General features: G+C 37.3%; 1 protein-coding gene across 4 annotated transcripts in view; it reads left to right on the forward strand.

The window, feature by feature from the left end:
- FAF2 (Fas associated factor family member 2) overlaps positions 1 to 23,033 on the forward strand; it is a 59,508-nt gene that overhangs the window by 17,333 nt on the left and 19,142 nt on the right. For all 4 annotated transcript variants that reach the window (XM_060144256.1, XM_060144257.1, XM_060144259.1 and 1 more), the window contains one exon: positions 15,997 to 16,065. In XM_060144256.1, coding sequence (XP_060000239.1) covers positions 15,997 to 16,065 — 69 coding nt within the window. The remainder of the gene's footprint in view (positions 1 to 15,996; positions 16,066 to 23,033) is intronic.

The following is a 23,033-nucleotide window of genomic DNA, read 5'->3' on the forward strand; positions in this document are numbered from 1 at the left end:
GTCTTTTTACTCCACAAAATTATTGGGGATCAGGACTGTGATTTCTTTGTGGTGCTTGCTGCATGATGCTCAATTAATATTTGTTGAGTGAATTTAATAACTCACCAGAAATCTCACTTAACCAGAGGGGTTTTGTTTTAGTTGTTGTTGTTCTTGATGTTGTTTCTCTTTCTTTGTTAAAGCAGTTGCAGCAGCTTTAAGTATCCCATTTTTAGGAGGAAGGGAAAAGCAAAAATTCGAGTTAGCCACATTCTCATCTTTGCAGTATGATGTAGGGGAAAGAGCTCCATATTAGGAATTGCACCATTTGAGATCTTGACAGTTAATTAATCCCTCTAGGCCTCAGTTTCCATATCTGCAAAATGACTCTGATATTTCTAACTTTACAGGGTTGTTTTAAGAGTGGATAAGAAAGCACATACTACAGTGCTTGACTCATAGATGTTTAATAAATAATTGAATCTAAATCATGGAGCATTTTATAATGCCAAGTTTTGAGGCTGAAAAGTATAATTAAATTTAAAAGTAAATTGTTAACATTTTGTCACTTGACATTAGATTATACATATATGGATACATGTATATATGTATGTATATATACATACATATATACATACACAAATCTCATGCATGTCAAGTTTTGGAAGTGTAATTTCACGCTATTTTGAAACATATACAGTGGCAGATACTGTTGGCCTCGAGGGTGGGGAGGGAACAGGGAAGGCCAGATTCTCAGATGACATTTTGGAAGACTAGTAAAGTTTGGTGCCTTTGTAATGTTTCTCATAAAGAAGAAAGCAATAACACCTTTATGTCTTCCTAAACAACTTTTCTGCTTGATTCTGAGTAGCTGAGTCACATTAGGAAAGGTTGAATAAGGCCAAAGTGGTTTTTGTTTGTTTTTTAGTGGAATTAAGTGTGTTAAATGAAAGAATAGATACTGAAATAGGAACTTAGTGAGAAGTAATTTATTTGATTCCCAGAAAACAATCTGATTGTAGTACTTTAGAACCTTTTAATCAAGTTCAAGTTCATCTCACAACACACTACAAATGTCTTTTTCCCCCAATTTTTAAAATGTGGCAGAATACACATAAAAGTTACCATCTTAACCTTTTTTTTTTTTTTTTTTTTGTGGTACGCGGGCCTCTCACTGTTGTGGCCTCTCCCGTTGTGGAGCACAGGCTCCGGACACGCAGGCTCAGCGGCCATGGTTCACGGGCCCAGCTGCTCCGCGGCACGTGGGATCCTCCTGGACCAGGGCACGAACCCGTGTCCCCTGCATTGGCAGGCGGACTCAACCACTGCGCCACCAGGGAAGCCCCTTAACCATTTTTTAAGCATATAATTAGTGATAACTAATACATTCGTAATGCTGTGCAACCATCATTATCATTCATCTCCATAACTCTTTTCATCTTGTAAAACTGAAACTATACCCATTAGACAATAACTCCCCATTTCCCCCTCCTCCAGCCCCTGGCAGCCACCGTTCTACTGTCTTTCTCTATGATTTTGAGTACTCTAAATACATCATTTAAGTGGAACCATACAGTATTTGTCTTTTTGTGACTGGCTTGTTTTTCTTAGCATAATTTTCTCAAAGTTCATCCGTGTTGTAGGATATTGCAGAATTTTCTCCTTTTTGAAGGCCGAATAATATTCCATTGTATGTGTATAACACATTTTGCTTATTCCACTCATTTGTTGACAGACACTGAGTTGTTTCCCATCTTAGCTACTGTGGATAATAATGCTGCTCTGAACATGGGTGTACATACACAGAAGTGGAATTGCTGTGTCATATAGTAGTTCTATTTTTGATTTATTGATGCACTGCACACTGTTTTCCACAATCGTACCAGTTTACATTTCCACCAGTGTTGCACAAGGGTTCCAATTTCTCCACATCCTGGCCAGCACTTTTCATTTCCTGTTTTTTCAATAGTAGCTGTCCTAACAGGTGTTAAATGGTAGCTTATAGTTTTGATTTGCATTTCCCTAATGATTAGTGATGTTGAACATCTTTTTATATGTTTATTGGTTATTCGTATATCTTCTTTGGAGAAATGTCTATTCAAGTCCTTTGCCCAATCAAGTTGTTTATTTTTCTGTTGTTTTAAGAGTTCTCTATATTCTGGATATTAATCCCTTATCAGATATACAGTTTGCAAATATATTCTCCCATTCTGTGGGTTGACTTCTTACTCTGGGTAGTGTCTTTTGTTGTACAAATTTTAAAAATTTTCATGAAGTCTAGTTTGTCTCTCTTCTTTTGTTGCCTGTGCCTTTGGTGTCACATTCAAGAAATCATTGCCAAATCCAGTGTCAGGAAGTTTTTAGCTTATGTTTTCTCCTAAGAGTTTTATAATTTTAGGTTTTACATTTGGGTCATGGATCCATTTTGAGTTAATTTTTGTATATGGTATTAGGTAAATGAGTAGGAAAAACACACTCCTCCTATGTTTCTCCTTTTCTCTGAATAGACATGTACGTTTTCCACACATCAAGCAATTCTTTTTTTTTTTCAAGTTCTCATCATTTATTGATAAAGCATAATAGTCCATGGCATTAGAGTCTAAGGAGCATTCTATGCAAATTCATGGTGAGTTACAGGACGAGTAAGGCAATATTTTACTCTTCAAGTTATAGTCATGGAATTAACCTGACTTTCCTTGGAGCGTAGGACTTTTGCTGGGAGGAAATGATGCAGTGTGAAGTAGTGGAACGTGTACTGTTTTTCTTTTTTAACATCTTTATTGGAGTATAACTGCTTTACAATATTGTGTTAGTTTCTGCCAAGCAGTTCTCCTAGATTCAATTCAGTTCAGTTCTGACACTGTGTACCTGAAGTTAGCATCAGATCCCACAAGTTAAGAGTTCAGTCCCACAAGACTGCCCCCACTTCAGATGCCAATCACAAGTCCCAGATGCCACCTGAACTTCTGACTGACCAGCTATATATTGGGGTTCACATGACCCCCTCCTCGGGTTTGATAATTTGCTAGAGTGGTTCACAGAACTCAGGAATACACTTTCGTTTACTGGTTTATTACAAAGGATATAATAAAGGATACAGAAAAACAGCCAGGTAAAGAGATATCTAGGGCAAGGTCCAGAAGGGTCCCAAGTGCAGGGGAGCTTCTATCCCAGCGGAGTTGGGATGCACCACCCTCCTGGCATGTAGATGGCTTCACCAACTCAGAAGCTCTCTGAATCTTATACTATTGGGATATTTACGGAGGCTTTATTGCCTAGGCATGATTGATTTAAATTCCATTTTCAGACCCTCTCCCCTCTTTGGAGATTGGGAGGTGGGGCTGAAAATTTGAAGCTTCTAATCATGGTTTGTTCTGTCTGATGGCCAGTCCCTATCCAGGAGCCCACCAGGAGTCACCTCATTAGAACAAAATACAATGATATCATCCAGGAAGTTCCAAGGGATTTAGGATCTCTGTCAGGAACCAGGATCAGAGAACAAATATTAGAACAAAAGATGCTCCTAGTGCTCTTATCACGTAGGAAATTATAAGGGTTTTGAGAGCTTTGAGTCAGGAACTGGGGTCAAAAACTAAATGTTAGAACAAAAGAATCTCCTGGTACCCCTATCTGCAAGGGTTTTAGGAGCTCTATGTCAGAAACTGGGGGCAGAGACCAGTATATATATTTCACAGCAAAGATCCAGCTTTGGCATGTGGATATCCAGTTTTCCAGCACCATTTGTTGAAAAGACTGGTCTTTCCCCATTGAATGGTCTTGACACCTTTGTCAAAAATCATTTTACCATATATGCAAGAGTTTATTTCTGGACTCTATTCCATTCCATTGGCCTATATGTCTGTCTTTGTGTCCGTACCACATTGTTTTGATTACTGTAACTTTATAGTAAGTTTTGAAATCAGGAGGTGTGAGTCCTCTAGCTTTGTTCTTTTTCAAGATTGTTTTGGCTCTTCGGGTCCCTTGAGATTCCATATGAGTTTTAAGGTTGGTTTTTCTATTTCTGCAAAAAAAAAAAAAAAAGGCATTGGGATTTTGATAGGGACTGCTCTGAACCTGTAGCTCACTTTGGGTTTTTAACAGTATTGTCTTCCAATCCACGAACACTGGGTGTCTTTCCATTTATGTAGGTCTTTAATTTCTTTCAGCAGTGTTTTGTAGTTTTCATTGTACAAGTCTTTCACCTCCTCAGTTAATTCACAGTATTCTTTTTGATGCCATTGTAAATGGAATTGTTTTCTTACTTTCATTTTTAGAGTGTTCATTGTTAGTGTAAAGAAATGCAACTGAAACTTGTGTGTTGACTTTGTATCCTGCTACTTTGTTGAATTCATTTATTAGTTCTAACAGGGATGGGGGGCGGTCTTTAGAGTTTTCTACATATAAGAAGTTATGTCTCAATTGATTTTAATAGATAGCTATCATACAAAGTAGCTTCTCAAACCACAATGAAATTAAGGTAGAAATTAATAACAAAAGTAAAACTGGAAGATTCACAAATGTATGTAAACAACACACTCTTAAATAACCAATGGATCAAAGAAGTAATCACAAGGAAAATTAGAAAATATGTAGAGATAAATGAAAACACAACACGCCAAAACTTACGGGATGCAGCAAGAAATGCTTGGGGAGTGGTGGGGGCATTGGTAGCTATTAAACACAAATGTTAAAAAACACAAAAGATCTTAAATAAAATAAAAAATAATAATAAAAGGGTCTTCCCTGGTGGTCCAGTGGTTAAGACTCCGTGCTTCCCGTGCAGGGGGCACAGGTTTGATCCCTGGTCGGGGAACTAAGATCCCGCATGCCACGCGGTGTGGCCAAAAAATAAAAAAAAATTTTTAAACACAAAAGATCTTAAATCAACAACCTAACTGTATAACTTAAGGGACTAGAAGGAAAAGAACAAACTAAACTCAGAGCTAGCAGAAGGAAGGAAATATAAGGAACAGAGCCTAGGTAAACAACACAGAGAATAGAAAAATCAATGAAACCAAAAATCGGTTCTTTGAAATCAACAAAATTGACAAACCTTTAGCTAGGTGGACTAAGAAAAAGAAAAGATTCAGATTACTAAACAGAAATGAAAATGGAGACATTATTACCAATTCTACAGAAGAAAAAAATGATTAGAAGAGAGTACTGTGAACAATTGTATGCCAAAAAATTAGATAACCTAGATAAGATAGACAAATTCCTAGAAATACAAAACCTACCAAGACTAAATCACAAAGAAATAGAAAATCTGAATAGACCTATAACCAGTAAGGAGATTGAATCCATAATCAAAAATCTCCCAACAAAGAAATGCCTTGAACCTGATGGCTTCACTGGTGAATTCTACCAAACAAATTTAAAGAACTAATTCCAGTCCTTCTCCAACTTTTTTAAAACACTGAAAAGGAGGGAACACTTTCTAACTCATTCTTTGAAGCCAGCATTACCGCCATACCCAGATGCCGCTAAAAAACTACAGACCAATATCCCTTATAAACATTAATGCAAAAATCCTTGACCAAATACTAGCAAACTGAATTCAGCAGCATATTAAAAGGATTATACACCATAACCAAGTGGGATTTATCTCTGGAATGCCAAGAATGCTTCAACATATGAAATTCTATCCGTGTAATATTCCACATTAAATACTGAAGGGAAAAAATCCACATGGTCATCTTAGTTGATGTACAGATGTCTTCCTTGTCCACATGAACTAAGTACAGTTTCATTATAACATTCTCATTTTTAATGTTTCCTTCATGTTTCTTAAAAATAATAAATTGAGCATTCTATACTTAATCTTTACAACCCAGTGGGTTAATTAGTATTTTAATTTCCATTTTACCAATAAGGAAACAACCTTGTGACTTCCCTGGTGGCGCAATGGTTAAGAATCCGCCTGCCAATGCAGGGGACACAGGTTCGATCCCTGGTCCGGGAAGATCCCACATGCCACGGAGTAACTAAGCCCATGCACCACAACTACTGAGCCCACGCTCTAGAGCCCGCGAGCCACAACTACTGAGCCTGCGTGTCACAACTGCTGAAGCCCACGCACCTAGAGCCCATGCTCCTCAACAAGAATAGCCACCGCAATGAGAAGCCCGCGCACCACAATGAAGAGTAGCCCCTGCTTGCCGCAACTAGAGAAAGCCCCTGCACAGCGACAAAGACCCAACACAGCCAAAAATAAATTAAAAAAAAAAAAAGAAACTGAACCTCAGAAAGATGCCTAAGTTCACCCAGCTAGTAGAATTAGAATGAAGGATTATTCAAGATTCTGGTGTCTTCTGAATTTCCAACAAAGCTCCACCACTTATTCCACCTACTCTTAATTGCTTGGATAAGACCTTCCTTTAGGTGAAGTTAATTTTTTTTTTTCTTTTTAACTAAAGGCAGGACTTTTCAAAGCCTTTAAAAGATGTATTGGGAATTTCCAGAAAGGGGATTTGATAAGCAGCATTTTCCAGTCTTATCTGACACCAAACTCAAAAAGAACAAAACTTAATTGTTGACTCTGGGTATAAAGGAGAAAAATTTTATGTACATCTATGAGCTGTTTCTTAGCTACCAGTAGGTACAGTGATGATAGAAGAGACTGGGAATAAGAAGACTGGACAATTCTGCCACCCTCATGCTCTGTGACTTGGGAAAGCTTGTTCACTTTGCTAAGCCTCAGTTTCCTTTTATGCAAAATGAGGGGTTGAAATATTGTCCTCAATTTATCTTTACTCTTTAATGTGAAAATTGGAAAAATTCCAGATGTTTTATTCTCAGTTGAACGAAAATTTTGTTGAAATTTTCCAAATTGAGAATTTATTGAAAACTTCTTGTTTTCTAAGATGAATTAGTTAAATAATGGGAGACAGTATAGCATAGGAGACAACCTGGACTTTGGACATAGTTATTCTAGGTTTCAGTCTTGGCTCCACCACTTATCATTATTCTTAAACAAGGATATTCTTACACAAAGTATATAACCTCTTGAATCCTTGGGTTTCTCGGTGAAAATGAGGGCTTTATTACTTACATTGCCTATTACATAGTAATAGGTGCTTAGGAAATGGAAGCTGCTGGTATTTAATTTGGTAAATCAGTAATTAAATGTGAATAATAAAGATCTGAGTGTAAGAGCTTTAGTTACAGATTAGAGCCGAGGTGTGATCACTTTACTTCCTTAAAGGACTTCAAATTCCATTTCTCCTGCCACTACTAGTGAGAGCATACTGCTTATTGCATAAAGCAAAGCTATCTGTGTTGCAGGAAAGAGAGAACAAAGATCTCTGCTTTTTCCCAAGTTTCTCTCTGGGAATAACTGAAAACAAGTTAAAATATGCATCCTCAACAAGCTAGAGCCAACAAGCCAAGTGGAGTTTAGAGAGTACTTAGATTTCAACTCAACCTCCTGCAGTGTTTGTTAGTATAATAAACAGATGAGGTGTGGAAAGAAACACTTCTTAGGAAAGCTCTCTAGTGATTACTGTAGAGTGATTAACTCTAGTTACCCAATCCCTATCCAAATAGTCGAATGAGACAATTGGTTACAACACTGTACGTCTGTTGTTTGTGGTACCTTCCTTGAGTTATACTTAAGAGATAGATCGAGGATCACAGTATTTCAGATGTAGGTTGCCAAGTGGTGTTGACATCCTACTGTCATCTGATTTGGGAGGAGGAAGTTAGACTAAGGTTGGAATAGGAGAAGGATATAGAATGGTTCACGCACATCCCTCCAATCTCCCCTATGCATTTTGCTAGTTAGAGATTGATTGGGGTTCTGGGTCTTTTTTGCCCTAAAGATAAGTACTTCCTTTCTCCTACTAATGCTGTCAGTCTGTTACATTTGTGTAAATTGATGTAACTAAATGTAATATTATGCTAAATCCTTGGGAGGGCAATTCATTGAAGAGGAGTTAGCTTTGAGGGGAGGCGGAAGGGAGAGATCATCTTGGAACAAGGGATATTTCTCAGTGAGACAGACTTGGATGGGCCTGCCTGAATAGGGGATTTGTGGTACACACTGGTCCTGAAAGATTAGAGGGAGAAGGAGGTGCCAAAGTTAAACTTTCTACTCCTTGAAGCTGTTTTGTCCAGTACCATCTCAGATCACCTCAGATGTCAGTAGATCTGAATGTAAACCAGAGTTCTGAAGAGCAGGCCAGTTAGGTGAAATTACAGATTTAGCTAACCTTTATTGATCACTTACTGTGTACCTGAATTAGTGCACGGTGTCTTCCACATAATTCTTTTTAAAGAGTCTCGATATTCTCAACTGATAATGGGTATGATGGCACTATCTCATGGGATTGTTGAGGAAACTGTATAGCTCCTTACACAAAGTAGGAATAAATGAGTGATAATGAAAAGACAATGTTTAAAAACTAGAGAGAGATAAAGAAGTAAAAGTTGATCATTGGCGTGAGGGCAAGATGTTCATTTAAACATTTTCTACTGTATGCTAAGGCACTACACTAGGTCTAGGGGATATAGAGATAAATGGGTTCTCTTTGCAAAAGAAAGTTCCTATTAAAAGAATTACAGCCTGCTGAGTTCTAAAGAAATTAGTTTGGGAGGAGCTTGAAACCAATGACTGAGGTTATTAAATATAAAATTCCCTCAGCTTCTGTGTTTCATCTCTCTTCTGTAAGTGCTTATAGCCAAACATGTTATTGCTGAGGAGAGAATTGGTAGCAAAGCTAATACAGTGTCTCCAGCCAAACCTGTAATATTCTTTCTTTTTGAACAAAGCTGGCATTGCAAAGCTTAATTGGCACCGAAATGACTATTGGCTTGACACATATTTAGTTTTTTATGGGACACATATTTAGTTTTTGACTCACGTTGAAACCAGCCCTATTTAATGTAAATTGGAATAGTCCTTTTAAAGTGCATTTTAGCAGTATGTATCAAGAACATAAAAATATGTATATTCCTCTCAGGGAAAACTGAGAATGTGGGGGGAAAAATGTATATTCCTTGGCCCATAATTTTAACTGGATCCTAAGGGGTAAAAGCCTAAATACAGAGAAACTTTATAAACAGAAATGTTCATCAAAGTGCTGTTTTAATAACAGAACATCAGAAGCAGTTGCAAAATCTATATGTAAATTGTTTTAGCCAATTAGAATATTATATAATCATTAAAATGGGTTATGGAGACTAATGCATAAAGGAGTACTTGGTATAATAAGTAAGAATGCTCAAATTTGTGCATATCCTGGAGAGAATACTCTCATGGAGAAGAGAAAATTGAGAAATCTCCCCAAACCTTGACTGTATGCAGTGATGTGTGAAAGGTGGGGCTTGTTAGTGGAAAGAATGGGGTGGAAAGATTGGTTCCCAAGCCAGGAGAGAAAACACCAGAAGAGTCCTACGAAGATCAGAAAGCGAAGGTGAATGGATTTTTGTCAAGATGCTTACAGTCTAGAAAGGAGAAGCAAAGACCATTAATCAGTTCCCCCTGTATGTTTGTTTTTGTTTGTTTGTTTTTAAGTTTGGAAAGGAGATTGAATCAAAACTCTAAATCCTTTTCTTGGAATACAGGGAAGTGGTAGTGGTTGTGACCACAGGGAAACCTCTCCCTTCCTCATCTTTCTCTAGTATTTAAACTGTCTTAACCTAACTTATACTAGGTTTTTTAAAGTACAAAACTGAGAGAAAACCCAGGTAGCCAACCCATGTCTAGGTTATGAGTTGCATCTGTTTTCAGACAGTGAGTGCCAGATGAGTTCGGCATGTTTTTCATTTTTGGATCCTGTTGGCTAGCTTTGAGGTCAGGAAATCCATTCCCGCACGATGCATTTAGCATCATGATATAATGAATAAGAGTGCATTCATCTTTGGCGGTCTGTTTCCACTTTTCCTCCTAATTTTTTTGAACACTGTATCTTAATATTTCTCTTCTACTTCCACATATTATCCAATCTTCTTGGCTCTGTCTTTACAATATAACCTCAATCTATCCTCTTCTTTCCCTTTTCACTGCTACGATCCTATGCTAAACCAGCATTCTCTTTCCCTAGGATTCCTGTATAGTCTCCTTGCTGTTTCTTGCTCTCTGTCATGCCCTCTACAATTAATTCACAAAGCAGCCAGAATGACTGGCTACATATGGTCATGACACTCCTGCTGAACTTAGAAGTAAGGCTCTGGGTTAGTGATTCTCAACTCTGACTGTACATTAGACTCAGCTGGAAGCTCCTTCCCTTCCAGGAAAAAATTTACCTGTGCCTAGCCTGCATATTCAGAGAATCTGATTAAATTGCTTTTGTGGGGGGGGAGGTGTCTAGATAGCTGTAGATTCCCCTTGGATGCTTCTGATGTGCAAGCAGGGTTGAGAAACACGACCCTAGATGAACTTTCCCTACCCTGCCTACTTCTCAGACCTTATCTGCCAACTTGCCAAGCTTGTTCTGTCTCAGATGTGTCTCTCCCACCCCAGTTTTGTTTTGTTTTTCCACTTTTTTTTTGGCTGTGTTGGGTCTTCGTTGCGCACAGGCTTTCTCTAGTTGGGGTGAGCGGGAGCTACTTTTCGTTGCGGTGCGCGGGCTTCTCATTGCAGTGGCTTCTCTTGTTATGGAGCATGGGCTCTAGGTGCGCAGGCTTCATTAGTTGTGGCACGTGGGCTCAGTAGTTGTGGCTCGCAGGCTCTAGAGCGCAGGTTCAGTAGTTGTGGTGCACAGGCTTAGTTGCTCCACAGCATGTGGGATCTTCCTGGACCAGGGCTCGAACCCATGGCCCCTGCATTGGCAAGCGGATTGTTAACCACTGTGCCACCAGGGAAGTGCTGTTTTTCCACTTTTTAAATAAACTTTTTATTTTAAAATATATTTACAGAAAACTTTTAAAAATAGTATGCAGACTTCCCATATACCTTCACTCAGTGTTCCTTATTAACATCTTACATACTAGTTTGGTACATTTGTCACAATTAATGAACCAGTATTATTGCATTATTATTAACTAAAGTCCACACTTTATTCAGATTTCTTTAGTTTTTACCTAATGTCCTTTTTCTGTTCTGGGATCCCATCTTACATTTAGTGACTGTGCCTTCTTAGGCTCCTCTTGCCTGTGACAGTTTCTCAGACTTTTCCTGGTTTTTGATGACCTTGACAGTTTGAGGAGCACTGGTCATGTATTTTGTGGGTTGTCCCTCAATTGGGATTTTTGTGATGTTTTTCTCATGATGAGGCTGGAGTTTGGGGTTTGGGGAGGAAGACCACAGAGGTAAAGTGCCTTTTCATTACATTTTATCAAGGGTACATATTATCAACAGGATTTATCGCTATTGATGTTGACCTTGATCATCTTGCTCAGGTAGTGTTTGTCAGGTTTCTCCACTATGAAGTTAATCTTTTTTCCTCCTTTTCCGTACTGTACTCTTTGGAAGGAAGTCACTATGCACAGCCCATACATACCTAAGGAGTGAAGAGTTATGTTCCACCTCCTAGAAGGCAAAGTATCTACATAGTTATTTGGAATTCTGCACAGGATTTGTCTATTCTCCCCCATTTATTTATTTATTCAGTCATGTATTTCTGTTCATATGGACTCAAGGATGTTTATTTTGTATTTTGGATTATAACCTATTACTACTTTATTTTCTTGCTCAAATTGTACCAGCTTTGGCCATTGGGAGCTCTTTCAGTTGATTCCTGTATCACTTTGATATATTCCCATCATTATGGGGTTTTTTGAGCACTCCTTTACTTTCTGGAACTACAGGATTCTCCAGGCTCATCTTGTGTATTTTTTGCTCCAGTCCTAGAATTAGCCATTTCTCCAAGGAACCTGGTTCCTTTTATTGGAGAACAGTATTATAAACCAGAATCTGGGCATTATGTGTGCTTGCTATTGGGGTGTGTGTTGTTGCCTCTAGGCCCTCTCAGCTGATAGAGCAAAGACATACGTGTGTATACTAAGCTAACTAGTTCTATATGCAGCCATCTGTCTAAATTAAACTTAAAAATGAGTTGATTCAGATGTTTCCAACTCTCACCCACATGGATCATTCCAGCCTTCTCCCCTCGACTATCTGTAACTTCCCGCTTCAACAATGAGAAAACTGGCTCCCACTCTCTGTTTTATTGTTCATTTCCAGTATAAGTATATGGATATAGTGCTTCAGAATGAACATATACAGTGAACCAACTCTGTCAGCTAGAGCACAGTGCTTGTGTGCAGTTCCTTTTGCCTTTAGTCTTACAGACTTCACTCATTTCCAGAGTTTTAGGTTAACACCTTTTCCTCCCACCCCATTCAGTGAGGTTGTTTCATATATATTTTTTTTAACATCTTTATTGGAGTATAATTGCTTTACAATGGTATGTTAGCTTCAGCTTCACAACAAAATGAATCAGTTATATACATACATATATTCCCATATCTCTGTTTCATATATTTTTAATACAATTAGATTATTTTGTCACAGTCTGTGTTCCATCCTGGGATCCTCTCACCTTCTAAATTATTTTTTAAATTTCTGTACATTAAGGTTCACTCTGCTGTAAAGTTCTGTGGGTTTTGACAAATGCATAGTGTCATGTATCCATTTGTCTCAGAGGTTTTGCATTTGTCCTTCTGCCTGGAATAGTCTTCCCACATATTTTCCCATGACTGGACCCTTATCTTTCATCAGGTCTCTCCTGAAATGTTATCTCCTTGGAGAGTCCTTCTTTGAGCACCGTATCCTGAGGAATCCCCAGCCTAAATTTTTGTTCATTTATTTTCTCTATGTGTGTGGTTTGTTTTGCTCAGTCTCTCTCTAGTAGGATACAAGCCTAATGAGTGCAGGGACTGTATTTGTATCCTGGATATCTAGAATACCAGATCAGTTAATATTTGTTGATATATGAATAGTCCTCTCCTAGCATATTGCTAGTGCATGTTTTTAATACTCATCAGTAGTGACTGAAAAGCAGGCCTATTCAAGTTGGGCTTCTAGTTTACCCTGATTCACTACTTATACAATAAAAGGGTTTTGCTTGCATTAGGTTAAGTATTTCAGTATACTGAAGATGTACAGTTACCCTGATTGTTCTCTCCTACAGTGTTCATAACCCCTTTTTTAAAAAGTTATTTTAATAAGTGACATATAATCTCTGGTCCCACTTAGAATTGTACAGTACCATGGATTTCCTGGCCTGACTGTACATTAGAATCAACTGAGGAGCTTTTCAAAAAACCCACTGATTCCTTGGCTCCATCCCTGACTTATTGATCTCCAGGAAGATTCTGCAAATATGTATTTTTAACAGCCAGCTTAGCATCTAGTTCTGACTAGATAGAGTTTAATTAAAACCCCAGGGTATTAATATACCATGAGTTTTGGTGACATTTTCTAGAGGATTTCACTTTAGTAGCTATGATTATTGAAGCTTATACTAAAAGGTCTTTTTAACTCGGACAGACTTTTTCTGCAGCCTTTTAAGCCCTTAACTGTGTGCTAGGTACTGGGGAGCATTATATAGAGATGAATCACAGACACTGCCCTTAAGGAGCATGTATCCTCTGATAAGGCAGTAGAATGAGTGTAAATAGTCATAATAACTGATAGAAAATAATAGGTTCATAAGAGAGGTAGAAAACATTTTTGGTAAAGACAGAGTAGTCATTCATACCCTGAGAAGAAGGTAAAAGTAAAGTCCCAATTCTTAAAGAGAATGTACAGAGAGGGAGTGGAACCCTGGACATCCCAGTTATCTGCAATGGGCTGTAAGGAAATCAAAAGTTAAAGGCGATCCTATTATAAGCCAGAAGGCAATAGCCAAACTGGTAAGAGGCCCGCAGGGGTCAGGAAAAAATCCACATTGTCAGAGCTGTCAAAGCCAGTGGTTCTTAATAGAGCTCTAGAGTTCTTAACAGAGCTTTCCAATTGCAGTATTGAAAATTTTGTAGTATTTTAAACATAAAAATATATTAGCAGGGACTTCCCTGGTGTCACAGTGGTTAAGAATCCGCCTGCCAATGCAGGGGACACGGGTTCGAGCCCTGGTCCAGGAACATCCCATGTGCCACGGAGCAACTAAGCCCATGCACCACAAATACTGAACCTGCTCTCTAGACCCCACAAACCACAACTACTGAGCCCATAAGCCACAACTACTGAAGCCTGCACACCTAGAGCCTGTGCTCCACAACAAGAGAAGCCACCACAATGAGAAGCCTACGCACCGCAACGAAGAGTAGCCCCCACTCGCCGCAACTAGAGAAAGCCGGCGCGCAGCAACAAAGAACCAACGCAGCCATAAATAAATAGTTCAGTTTAAAGAAAAAAGCAAAGTTTCTATACTACTTGTGTAATTAAAAAAAATAAACGACTGCATACCTAAAGAATGCAAAGTTCAGTTTTTGGTTTTTTTCTTCTAAGCTTTGGAAAGGATATCCAAATAGTCCAAATTAAATCCCTCACGTTGTACATAAAGGAAGCTAGAATTAAAACATGTTTGGTCACTGATCACAGGGCACAGAACCAAAGCGAGAATCTCAGGCTCCTGACTCACCAGTACATGTTATGACATTCTTAGCAGGTTGAGATCAATCTCTTTTTCCTGTTGCTTGCTGGTTATTAAGAGGAATTTCTTGAGGATAGAGACTGTATTGTATTCATCCCTATATCCCTGGACATAGTAAGTAATACACAGAATAGGAAATAAACAGCAGACATGTGTTGCATGAAAGGATGGATGGATGGGTTTGGCTTTTGTATTAGACTTTGAAGCAAGGCTAGAATTTAGCTCTGTGGAAATTCTGGTCATTAGGTGTACACGTAAGCTGTTAGATTTGTTGAGTATCGGACACCTAAAGGGAAATAGAAAATAATGTAGAAAGCTAGGTTGGGGCCACATTATAGAAACAATTGAATGCCAAGCTAAGGATTTTGGATTTTATTATCCAGTCAGCTGAAAACTTTTGAGCAGAGAAATAACACACACACAGGGGAGTGGGGAGACCAGGGGAGGTGGGGAAGAGTTAGAAAGAGGAGGAGAAATTAATTATTTTGACAATTCACTTGAGGTGTCATTAAAGCTTGATTGAAGATGCCGGCTCAGGGAATGGAAATGTGATTATAGATATAGAAAACAGTCAGAACTTGATTACTGATGAAGTATGTAGTTCAAGGGATAGAGTACTCAAAGATGAGGCTGAGGTTCCAGATGTCATATTTGCCTGTATATTTTGGAAGGTGGTGATGTCATTAACACATACAGTGGTTTTAAATGATGCATTTGTGGTACTGGTGCCACATCTAGGTAGAAATGTTGAATAGGCTATTGGAAACGTGCTGCTAAACTTCAGAAAAGGTGACAGGTCCAGAAATTTATGAGTCATTTGAGTAGAAAGGGTCATTGAGGATTGCCAGGAAGAGGCAAAAGCCAAGGACACATCCTTAGGGAAACTTCTACATTTAGAGGGGATAGGAGAAGAGCCAGAGAAGGAAATTTGGTCATAGACAAAGTGAAACCTGAGAATAGTACAAGGAGAAGGGAGTAGGGAAAGTACATATTGGAGGGAAGCATCTGAATTACAGACTTCCTTTGATAAAAAGTTTTACACATTTTGAATTATAAGCTAATAGGTAAAATGATGTAAGTTAGTGAAAGGCATTACATTTGCAGAAAACCTGCATTTTTATATCAGTATGATAAACAATAGATGTTTAGCATTAAAGACTATTTTGCTGGGCGCAGAGGTTGAAGAAGTCTTTCATTTTTTAAACTTGAATTTGAGAGAATATTGATTTTGATCAAGTAGTCTTGAAAGCCTTGAAGTTTTAAAAGACAAGGAATTTTCATTTTTTTGTTGTTGTATGGGAGTAACATCTACAATAACTGACTGAATAAATTCTGAATAGTGACATTTTACCATACTTGAATATCTGCCTTCAAAACTTTATTTTCCCAGCGGTATTCATAAGTATTCTATTAGGAGTAAAAATATCCAATATGTACTGTTAGTTTTTCCCTAAGTAACTTTTTGTTTTTAATCTTTCAGGATCTGACTGGCATAGAATCTATGGATCAATGTCGCCATACCTTGGAACAGCATAACTGGAACATAGAGGTATAATAGGATTCATTGTGAGCTTACTTATATTTCTTTTTCCCTGGTCTGATAACAAATCTCAAAGACACGTGTTTTTTTTGTTTGTTTCTTTGTTTTTTTATGAATGTCTGAAAATTTTTGTGAAAGGTAACAAACTGTACCTTTTCTGCAAAGTCCCTCCTTTTGCAATCCATGTTAAGTTTTGAGATTTAGCCATTTTGGATACATTTTAGCTCGGTTCATTCATCCTATGTAGCAGGTCTCCTCTATGAGTATACCATTAAAAAACCCCACCGCCCTGTTAAGGCTTTTCCTTTCTCTACTGTCTTGCTATCACAAAGGAGCCTGCAGTCACCACGCAGGGCTGTCTGGACGCCTGCTTCTGGGTGGAATTGTCAGTGGATGGCAGGTGACACGTATTTTTTTTCACAGCAGGAATCTTCTCTCAATAGATGTTTTTTCAAATTTACAGCTCTTTAGTCTTTAAAAATAAATTTGTGAGAAAGGTGAGTTTTATGATCAAAGTTTATAAAATCATAGAAAAGATTGTGACCAAATCTCTCAGTATAGTGTCCCTCTCTCTTTATTTTTTCTTAATTACTCTTCGAGAAAAATACTGGTTTTTAAATATTTGATTTGTAACCAGATACCATCATGTGAACCTTTTTCTTACATATTTTATAATTTATTCTTTTGGATTTTCTAGATAGTTGTGTCATCTGCAACTGCATGATTTTTTTTTTCAGTATATGGATCTTTCGGTTTTTTTGATATTGAATTGGCTAGAACTTCAGAGCAGTCTCAATTAATAATGGTAATAGCAGACATCTTGTCCTCACTATAATGCCTGTGATGTTTTATTATCAGGTATGTTTCTGGTTACGTTATTATTTTGAGATAGAACTACTAGAATGTAATAAGCTCCATGAGAGCAGAGTTCTTTTGGTTTTGTTAACTGCTGTATTCCCAGCATATAAATTTGATCCTAGTATGTCTTAGGCTCTCAAATATTTATTGACTCTTCTTCCATTCTTGGTATATTAATATATATCAAGAGTGGATGTTGAATTTAATCAAGCACCCTTTTGATATCTGTTGAAATTACTGTTTAATTATGGTATATTATTTGAATAGGGTGCTGGATTTCTGAAAATATACTCCTAAGTGATATTTAGTTATTCAGCACTATTTTTGAGCAATTAAATTCTAGGCTCTGGTACTATGCCAGCAAATAAGACGAAGTCCCTACTCTCATGGAGCTTAATTCTAGGTAATTTAACTTTGCAGTAAATGCTATGAATAAGATGAGTATAGAAAATAGAACAAAGAGGATCAGGAAAGTTATTTTAATAGGGTGGTCAAGTAAGGCCTTTCTGGGGAGGTTATATTTGAGCTGACACCTGAATGATGAAAATGAATAACGAATGTGCACATTTAAGGGGAATGCGTTTTAGGCAGAGGGAATGATGTTGCTCTGTATGATACTCTGGTGTTGTCTCCTTGTTAGGCTTTGATTTCAAGCATATGCTGGCTTTATAAAATGACTGACTTGATAAAATGAGTTGAGAAGCCTAGATAGCATAGATTTTAAAGAAAGCACTTGAAAACTTATTTCTGCCTGTTCTTTATTGACTTCTTCATGGTTTCCCCATTATTCATAATCTATTTGTAGATAAGCTTTCTTAGAAGATGCTTTTTTCTTAGAGATTTCCAGGTTATTTAGCATAGGCTATACAAAGCAGCATATCATTTACTCTCTTCTGTGTCTGTTCTATTATCCTCTCTTCTCATTGTTTTTATTATGCTTATTTTCCTTTTTTAAAAACAAGACTTGCTGGAGACTAGTTTATTTTATTTGTTTTGTTTATAAAAAGCTCTTATATTTATCAGTTCCTTTTTTCTGTTTATTAAGCAAAATTTCTCTTTAATGTATTTTTTCATACTTTTGTAGGTTTACGTTCCTTTTTTTAGCATTATGATTTTTGCAGCTTTATTTGTACTCTTTCTTGCATTTAAGGCTGTGAATTTTCTTCTGAAACTGTATTTTAAAAGTTTTTCATTTTCTTCTTTGGCCCAAGAGTTATTTAGAAACATATTTGGAATTCCTAGTAGCTTGTTTTTTTTTGTTTATCCTTTTCATATTAATCTTTCATTTTATTTATATAATTTAATATTTATATATTAAGGTCCTTGTCATTTAATAACATTATAAAATATATATTTTTAAAAAATTAAATTCTTAAAATTTAGAGAAAAATATAGAGATAAAAGGAGCCACCATGTACCTACTATCCAGCTCCTGAAAGCAGGCATTTTGCAATACTTGTTTCAAATTTCTCTTAAACAAATATAGATAAAATTGAAGCCCCCATTGTCAGTTGCTTGCATGTCATCCTGTCTGCACCCCCTCCCTTTCTTTCCCTTCTTTCCTAGAAGTAACCACTATCGACAACAGTGGTTGTCAAGGAATGTGTTTTTTGTGGGATGAAGGTTTGGTGTCTGTATTCAATCAAGCTTATTAAATGTACAATTAAAATCTGCTGTTTCTTTTTTTTCTGGTTACTTAATAAGACTACTTGACATGATGAACTTGAATGTGGTTTTATAGATTTCTTTATTTTTCATTGGTAATATCTTTGTTTTTTCCTGATTACAAAACCAATACATGTCTACAAACAATTTAAGAGTTTATAAAGTTGAAAATTAAAGTTCTTAATAACCATACTTGAGATAACTACTTTTGATGTTTTAGTATATTATATGTCCTTCCAGACTTTCTTATATATACACCTCTGCTTAGTGTGCTGATAATATTAACTTTCCCAATGTTAATAACAAATATATCAAAGAGAATGCTTTTCTATATGCTGTGGGAAGACAGTACATGGTGCAAATAAAATGCATTAATAAATTCTGTGTTTATTTGGTGGGGGAGATGTTCTAACTTTTATATAGTTTGACTATTTTATTTGATGCATGAAGACCCGTGGCCATTAGAACTTTCTTGTAATAACATATCCTTTGTTAATATCAGATGATGCTTTTTACTTTAAATTCTAATTTGGTTTATTACTATTGCTGCCCCTGCTTTATTTATTTATTGTTTTACAACTAATCTGGTATAATGTCAGCCATGCTTTAACATGAAATGACGTATAGAAATATTAAAAACTTGTTGCAAAAATACCCATGCACCCACACAGGAAAAGAATTCCAGTGTTAAGAAGAAAATGCTCACCCTTAATCCCATCATTTCATGGATAGCTAGTGTTAAATTTTAGTGTATATCCTTTCAGACTATTTTTGTTAGTTTATATGGCTATATAGGTTTAAATATAATTTTCTTGTTACACAAATGGGATTATGCTATATTTACATTTTTTCACTTTTAGTAACTCATAAAAATAATACATAAAGATAACTGTCATTTGAAGACATACAGATGGTGGCCAGTAGGCACATGAAAAGATGCTCAACATCACTAATTATTAGAGAAATGCAAATCAAAACTGCAATGAGGTACTATCTTACACTGGTCAGAATGGCTATCATTAAAAAATCTACAAAAAACAAATGCTGGAGAGGGTGTGGAGAAAAGGGAACCTCCTACACTGTTGGTGGGAATGTAAGTTGGTGCAGTCACTGTGGAAAACAATGTGCAGTCACTGTGGAAAACAATGTGGAGGTTCCTCAGAAAACTAAAAATAGAATTACTGTGCGATCTAGCAATCCCATTCCTGGGTCCATATCCAGATAAAACTATAATTCAGAAAGATGCATGCACCCCTGTGTTCATAAGCAGCACTATTCACAATAGCCAAGAAACAACCTAAATGTCCATTGACAGATAAATGGATAAAGAAGATGTCGTGTGTATATACAATGGGATACTACTCAGCCATAAAAAAGAATGAAATAATGCCATTTGCAGCAACATGAAGTTCAAACAAAGCCTAAGATTAAATATGAAAAAAATCCTGCTCAGATCATTTGCCTACCACTGTTTCTCTGTCCTACACACCCAACATAGCAATATTAACAATTTCTTTTGCTTTTTTCCCAGATATTTTTGTGCCTGTCTAAAAATATGTATATTTTTCTCCAAAGAGCTTCTATTTATATGGACTGTATCTATTGATATCTATTACCATATGACAAATTAAAACTGAAATTGTTCTGTTTATTAATTCACTTTAAAAATAATAAACTCGGGACTTCCCTGGTGGCGCAGTGGTTAAGAATCCGCCTGGCAGTGCAGGGGACATCGGTTTGATCTCTGGTCTGGAGGATCCCACATGCCGCGGAGCAACTAAGCCTGTGCTCCACAACTGCTGAGCCCGTGCTCTAGAGCCCGTGCTCTGCAACAAGAGAAACCACCATAATGAGAAGCCCGCATACTGCAATGAAGAGTAGCCCCCGCTCGCCGCAACTAGTGAAAGTCTCGCGCAGCAACGAAGACCAAATGCCAAAAATTTTTTTTAAATAATAATAAATAAATAAACTCATTACATGTTAACATTAATGTTTGCAGACTTTTTTGTCTGGCTTAATAGAAAACAGCTGGATTTTCATATTCACTCCTGCTTGTAATCTTTTGTGATACGTAGTTTTAGTTGAAGTATGTGAAGAAAATCTGGCTTCACCCAGGTATGTAGTTTACCATTTTAACCATTTTTAAGTGGCATTACAATTTAGTGGCATTAATTTAATTACATTTACATTGTTGTTCAACAGTTACCACTATCCATCTTTTTTTTTTTAATTTATTTTTGGCTACATTGTGTCTTTGTTGCTGCGCGTGGGCTTTCTCTAGTTGTGGTGAGCAGGGGCTACCCTTCGTTGTGGTGTGCGTGCTTCTCATTGTGGTGGCTTCTCGTTGTGGAGCACAGGCTCTAGGCGTGCGGACTTCAGTAGTTGTGGTGCGCGGGCTCAGTAGCTGTGGCACAGGGATTTAGTTGCTCCGTGGCATGTGGGATCTTCCCGGACCAGGGATTGAATGTCCCCTGCATTGGCAGGCAGATTCTTAACCACTGTGCCACCAGGGAAGTCCCACCACTATCCATCTTTAGAACTTTTTCATCGTCCCAAACTGAAACTCTATACGCATTAAACAATTACTTCCCATTACTGTCTCCACCCAACCTCTGGTAACCGCAACTCTTTCTGTCACTATAAAATTTGACTATTCTAGATACGCATATAAGTGGAATCAGACAATATTTGTCTTTTCGTGTCTGGCTTATTTCACTTAGCATAACGTTTTCAAGATTTATCCATGTCACAACGTGTATCAATACTTTATTTTTTATTATCAAATAATATTCCTTGTATGAATCTACCACAATATCTTTATCCATTCATCAGTTGATAAACATTTGGATTGTTTCCCCTTTCAGTTCTTGTCATTAATGTTGCAGTGGATATTAGTGTACAAGTTTTTGTGTGGACATATGTTTTCATTTCTCTTGGGTATATATCTCGGAGTGGAATTGCTGAATCATATGATAACTATGTTTAACCTTTTGAAGAACTGCCAGACTGCTTCCAAAGAGGCTACACTATTTTACACTCCCAGCAATGGTATATGATGGTTCCAATTTTTCCACATCCTCACCTACAACTTGTAACATCTGTCTTTTATTATATTACAGTCATTCTAGTGGTTATGAAGTAGTATCTTGTGATTTTGATATGCATTTTTCTGATAGCTAATAATGTAGTACATCTTTTTATATACTTCTTGGTCATTTGTTTATCTCCTTTGGAGAGATGTCTATTCAAATCCTTTGCCCATTTTTAAATTGGATTGTTTGTCTTTTCAGTGATGAGTTGTAAAAGTTCTTTATATATACTGTAGATACTAGATGACCCTTATCAGATATATGATTTGTAAATATTTTCTCCCATTCTGTGGGGTTGTCTTTTGACTCTATGTTAGTGTCCTTTGATGCACAAAAGTTTTCAGTTGTGATGAAGTCCAGTTATCTATTTTTTTCTCTTATTGCTTGTGCTTTTAGTGTCTTATCTAAGAAACCATTGCCTAATCCAAGGTCACAAGATTTTCACCTGTGTTTTCTTTGGAGTTTTATAATTTCAGCTCTTATATTTAAGTCTTTGATGTATTTTGAGTTAGTTTTTGTATATAGTGTGATTTAGGGGGTCAGCTTCATTATTTTGCATGTGAATATCCAGTTGTCTCAGCCTCATTTGTTGAAAGACTATTCTTTCCCCATTGAATTGTGTCTTAATATTTGAAAACATGAAACCTACAGGACTACATGAAGTTAGCCATATGGCAAAGTTTAAAGCCAACTGTCAAGGTTGGAGGACACACAAGTCCTCCAAAAGACCACCCTCACTTTTTTTTAAATTAATTAATTAATTTTATTTATTCATTCATTTATGGCTGCGTTGGGTCTTCATTGCTGCCCGTGGGCTTTCTCTAGTTGTGTTGAGAGGGGGCTACTCTTTTGTTGTGGTGCGCAGGCTTCTCATTGCGGTGGCTTCTCTAGTTGCAGAGCATGGGCTCTAGGCGCACGGACTTCAGTAGTTGTGGCACATGGGCTCAGTAGTTGTGGCTCGCGGGCTCTAGAGTGCAGGCTCAGTAGTTGTGGCGCACAGGCTTAGTTACTCCGTGGCATGTGGGATCTTCCCGGACCAGGGCTTGAACCTGTGTCCCCTGCACTGGCAGGCGGAATCTTAACTACTATGCCAGCAGGGAAGTCCCTACCCTCACTTCTGACAGCAACTGCAAGTTCAAGGTGTTCCTAAAACCACCTTCAGGTTTGATAATTCACTAGAAGAGCTCACCGAAAGGTATTATAACTCATGGTTACAGTGTATTACAGGGAAAGGATACAGATTAAAATCAGCTAATGAAAGAGACACTTAGTGCAGAGTCTTGAGTTCCAAACACAAAGATTCCTTACTTCTCTCATGGAATCAGGACATGTTACACTCCTGGCACAAGTGTGTGACAATATGCA

This window comes from Lagenorhynchus albirostris, chromosome 3 (genome assembly GCF_949774975.1).
Source record: "Lagenorhynchus albirostris chromosome 3, mLagAlb1.1, whole genome shotgun sequence".
In the NCBI taxonomy this organism is placed as follows: Eukaryota; Metazoa; Chordata; class Mammalia; order Artiodactyla; family Delphinidae; genus Lagenorhynchus; species Lagenorhynchus albirostris.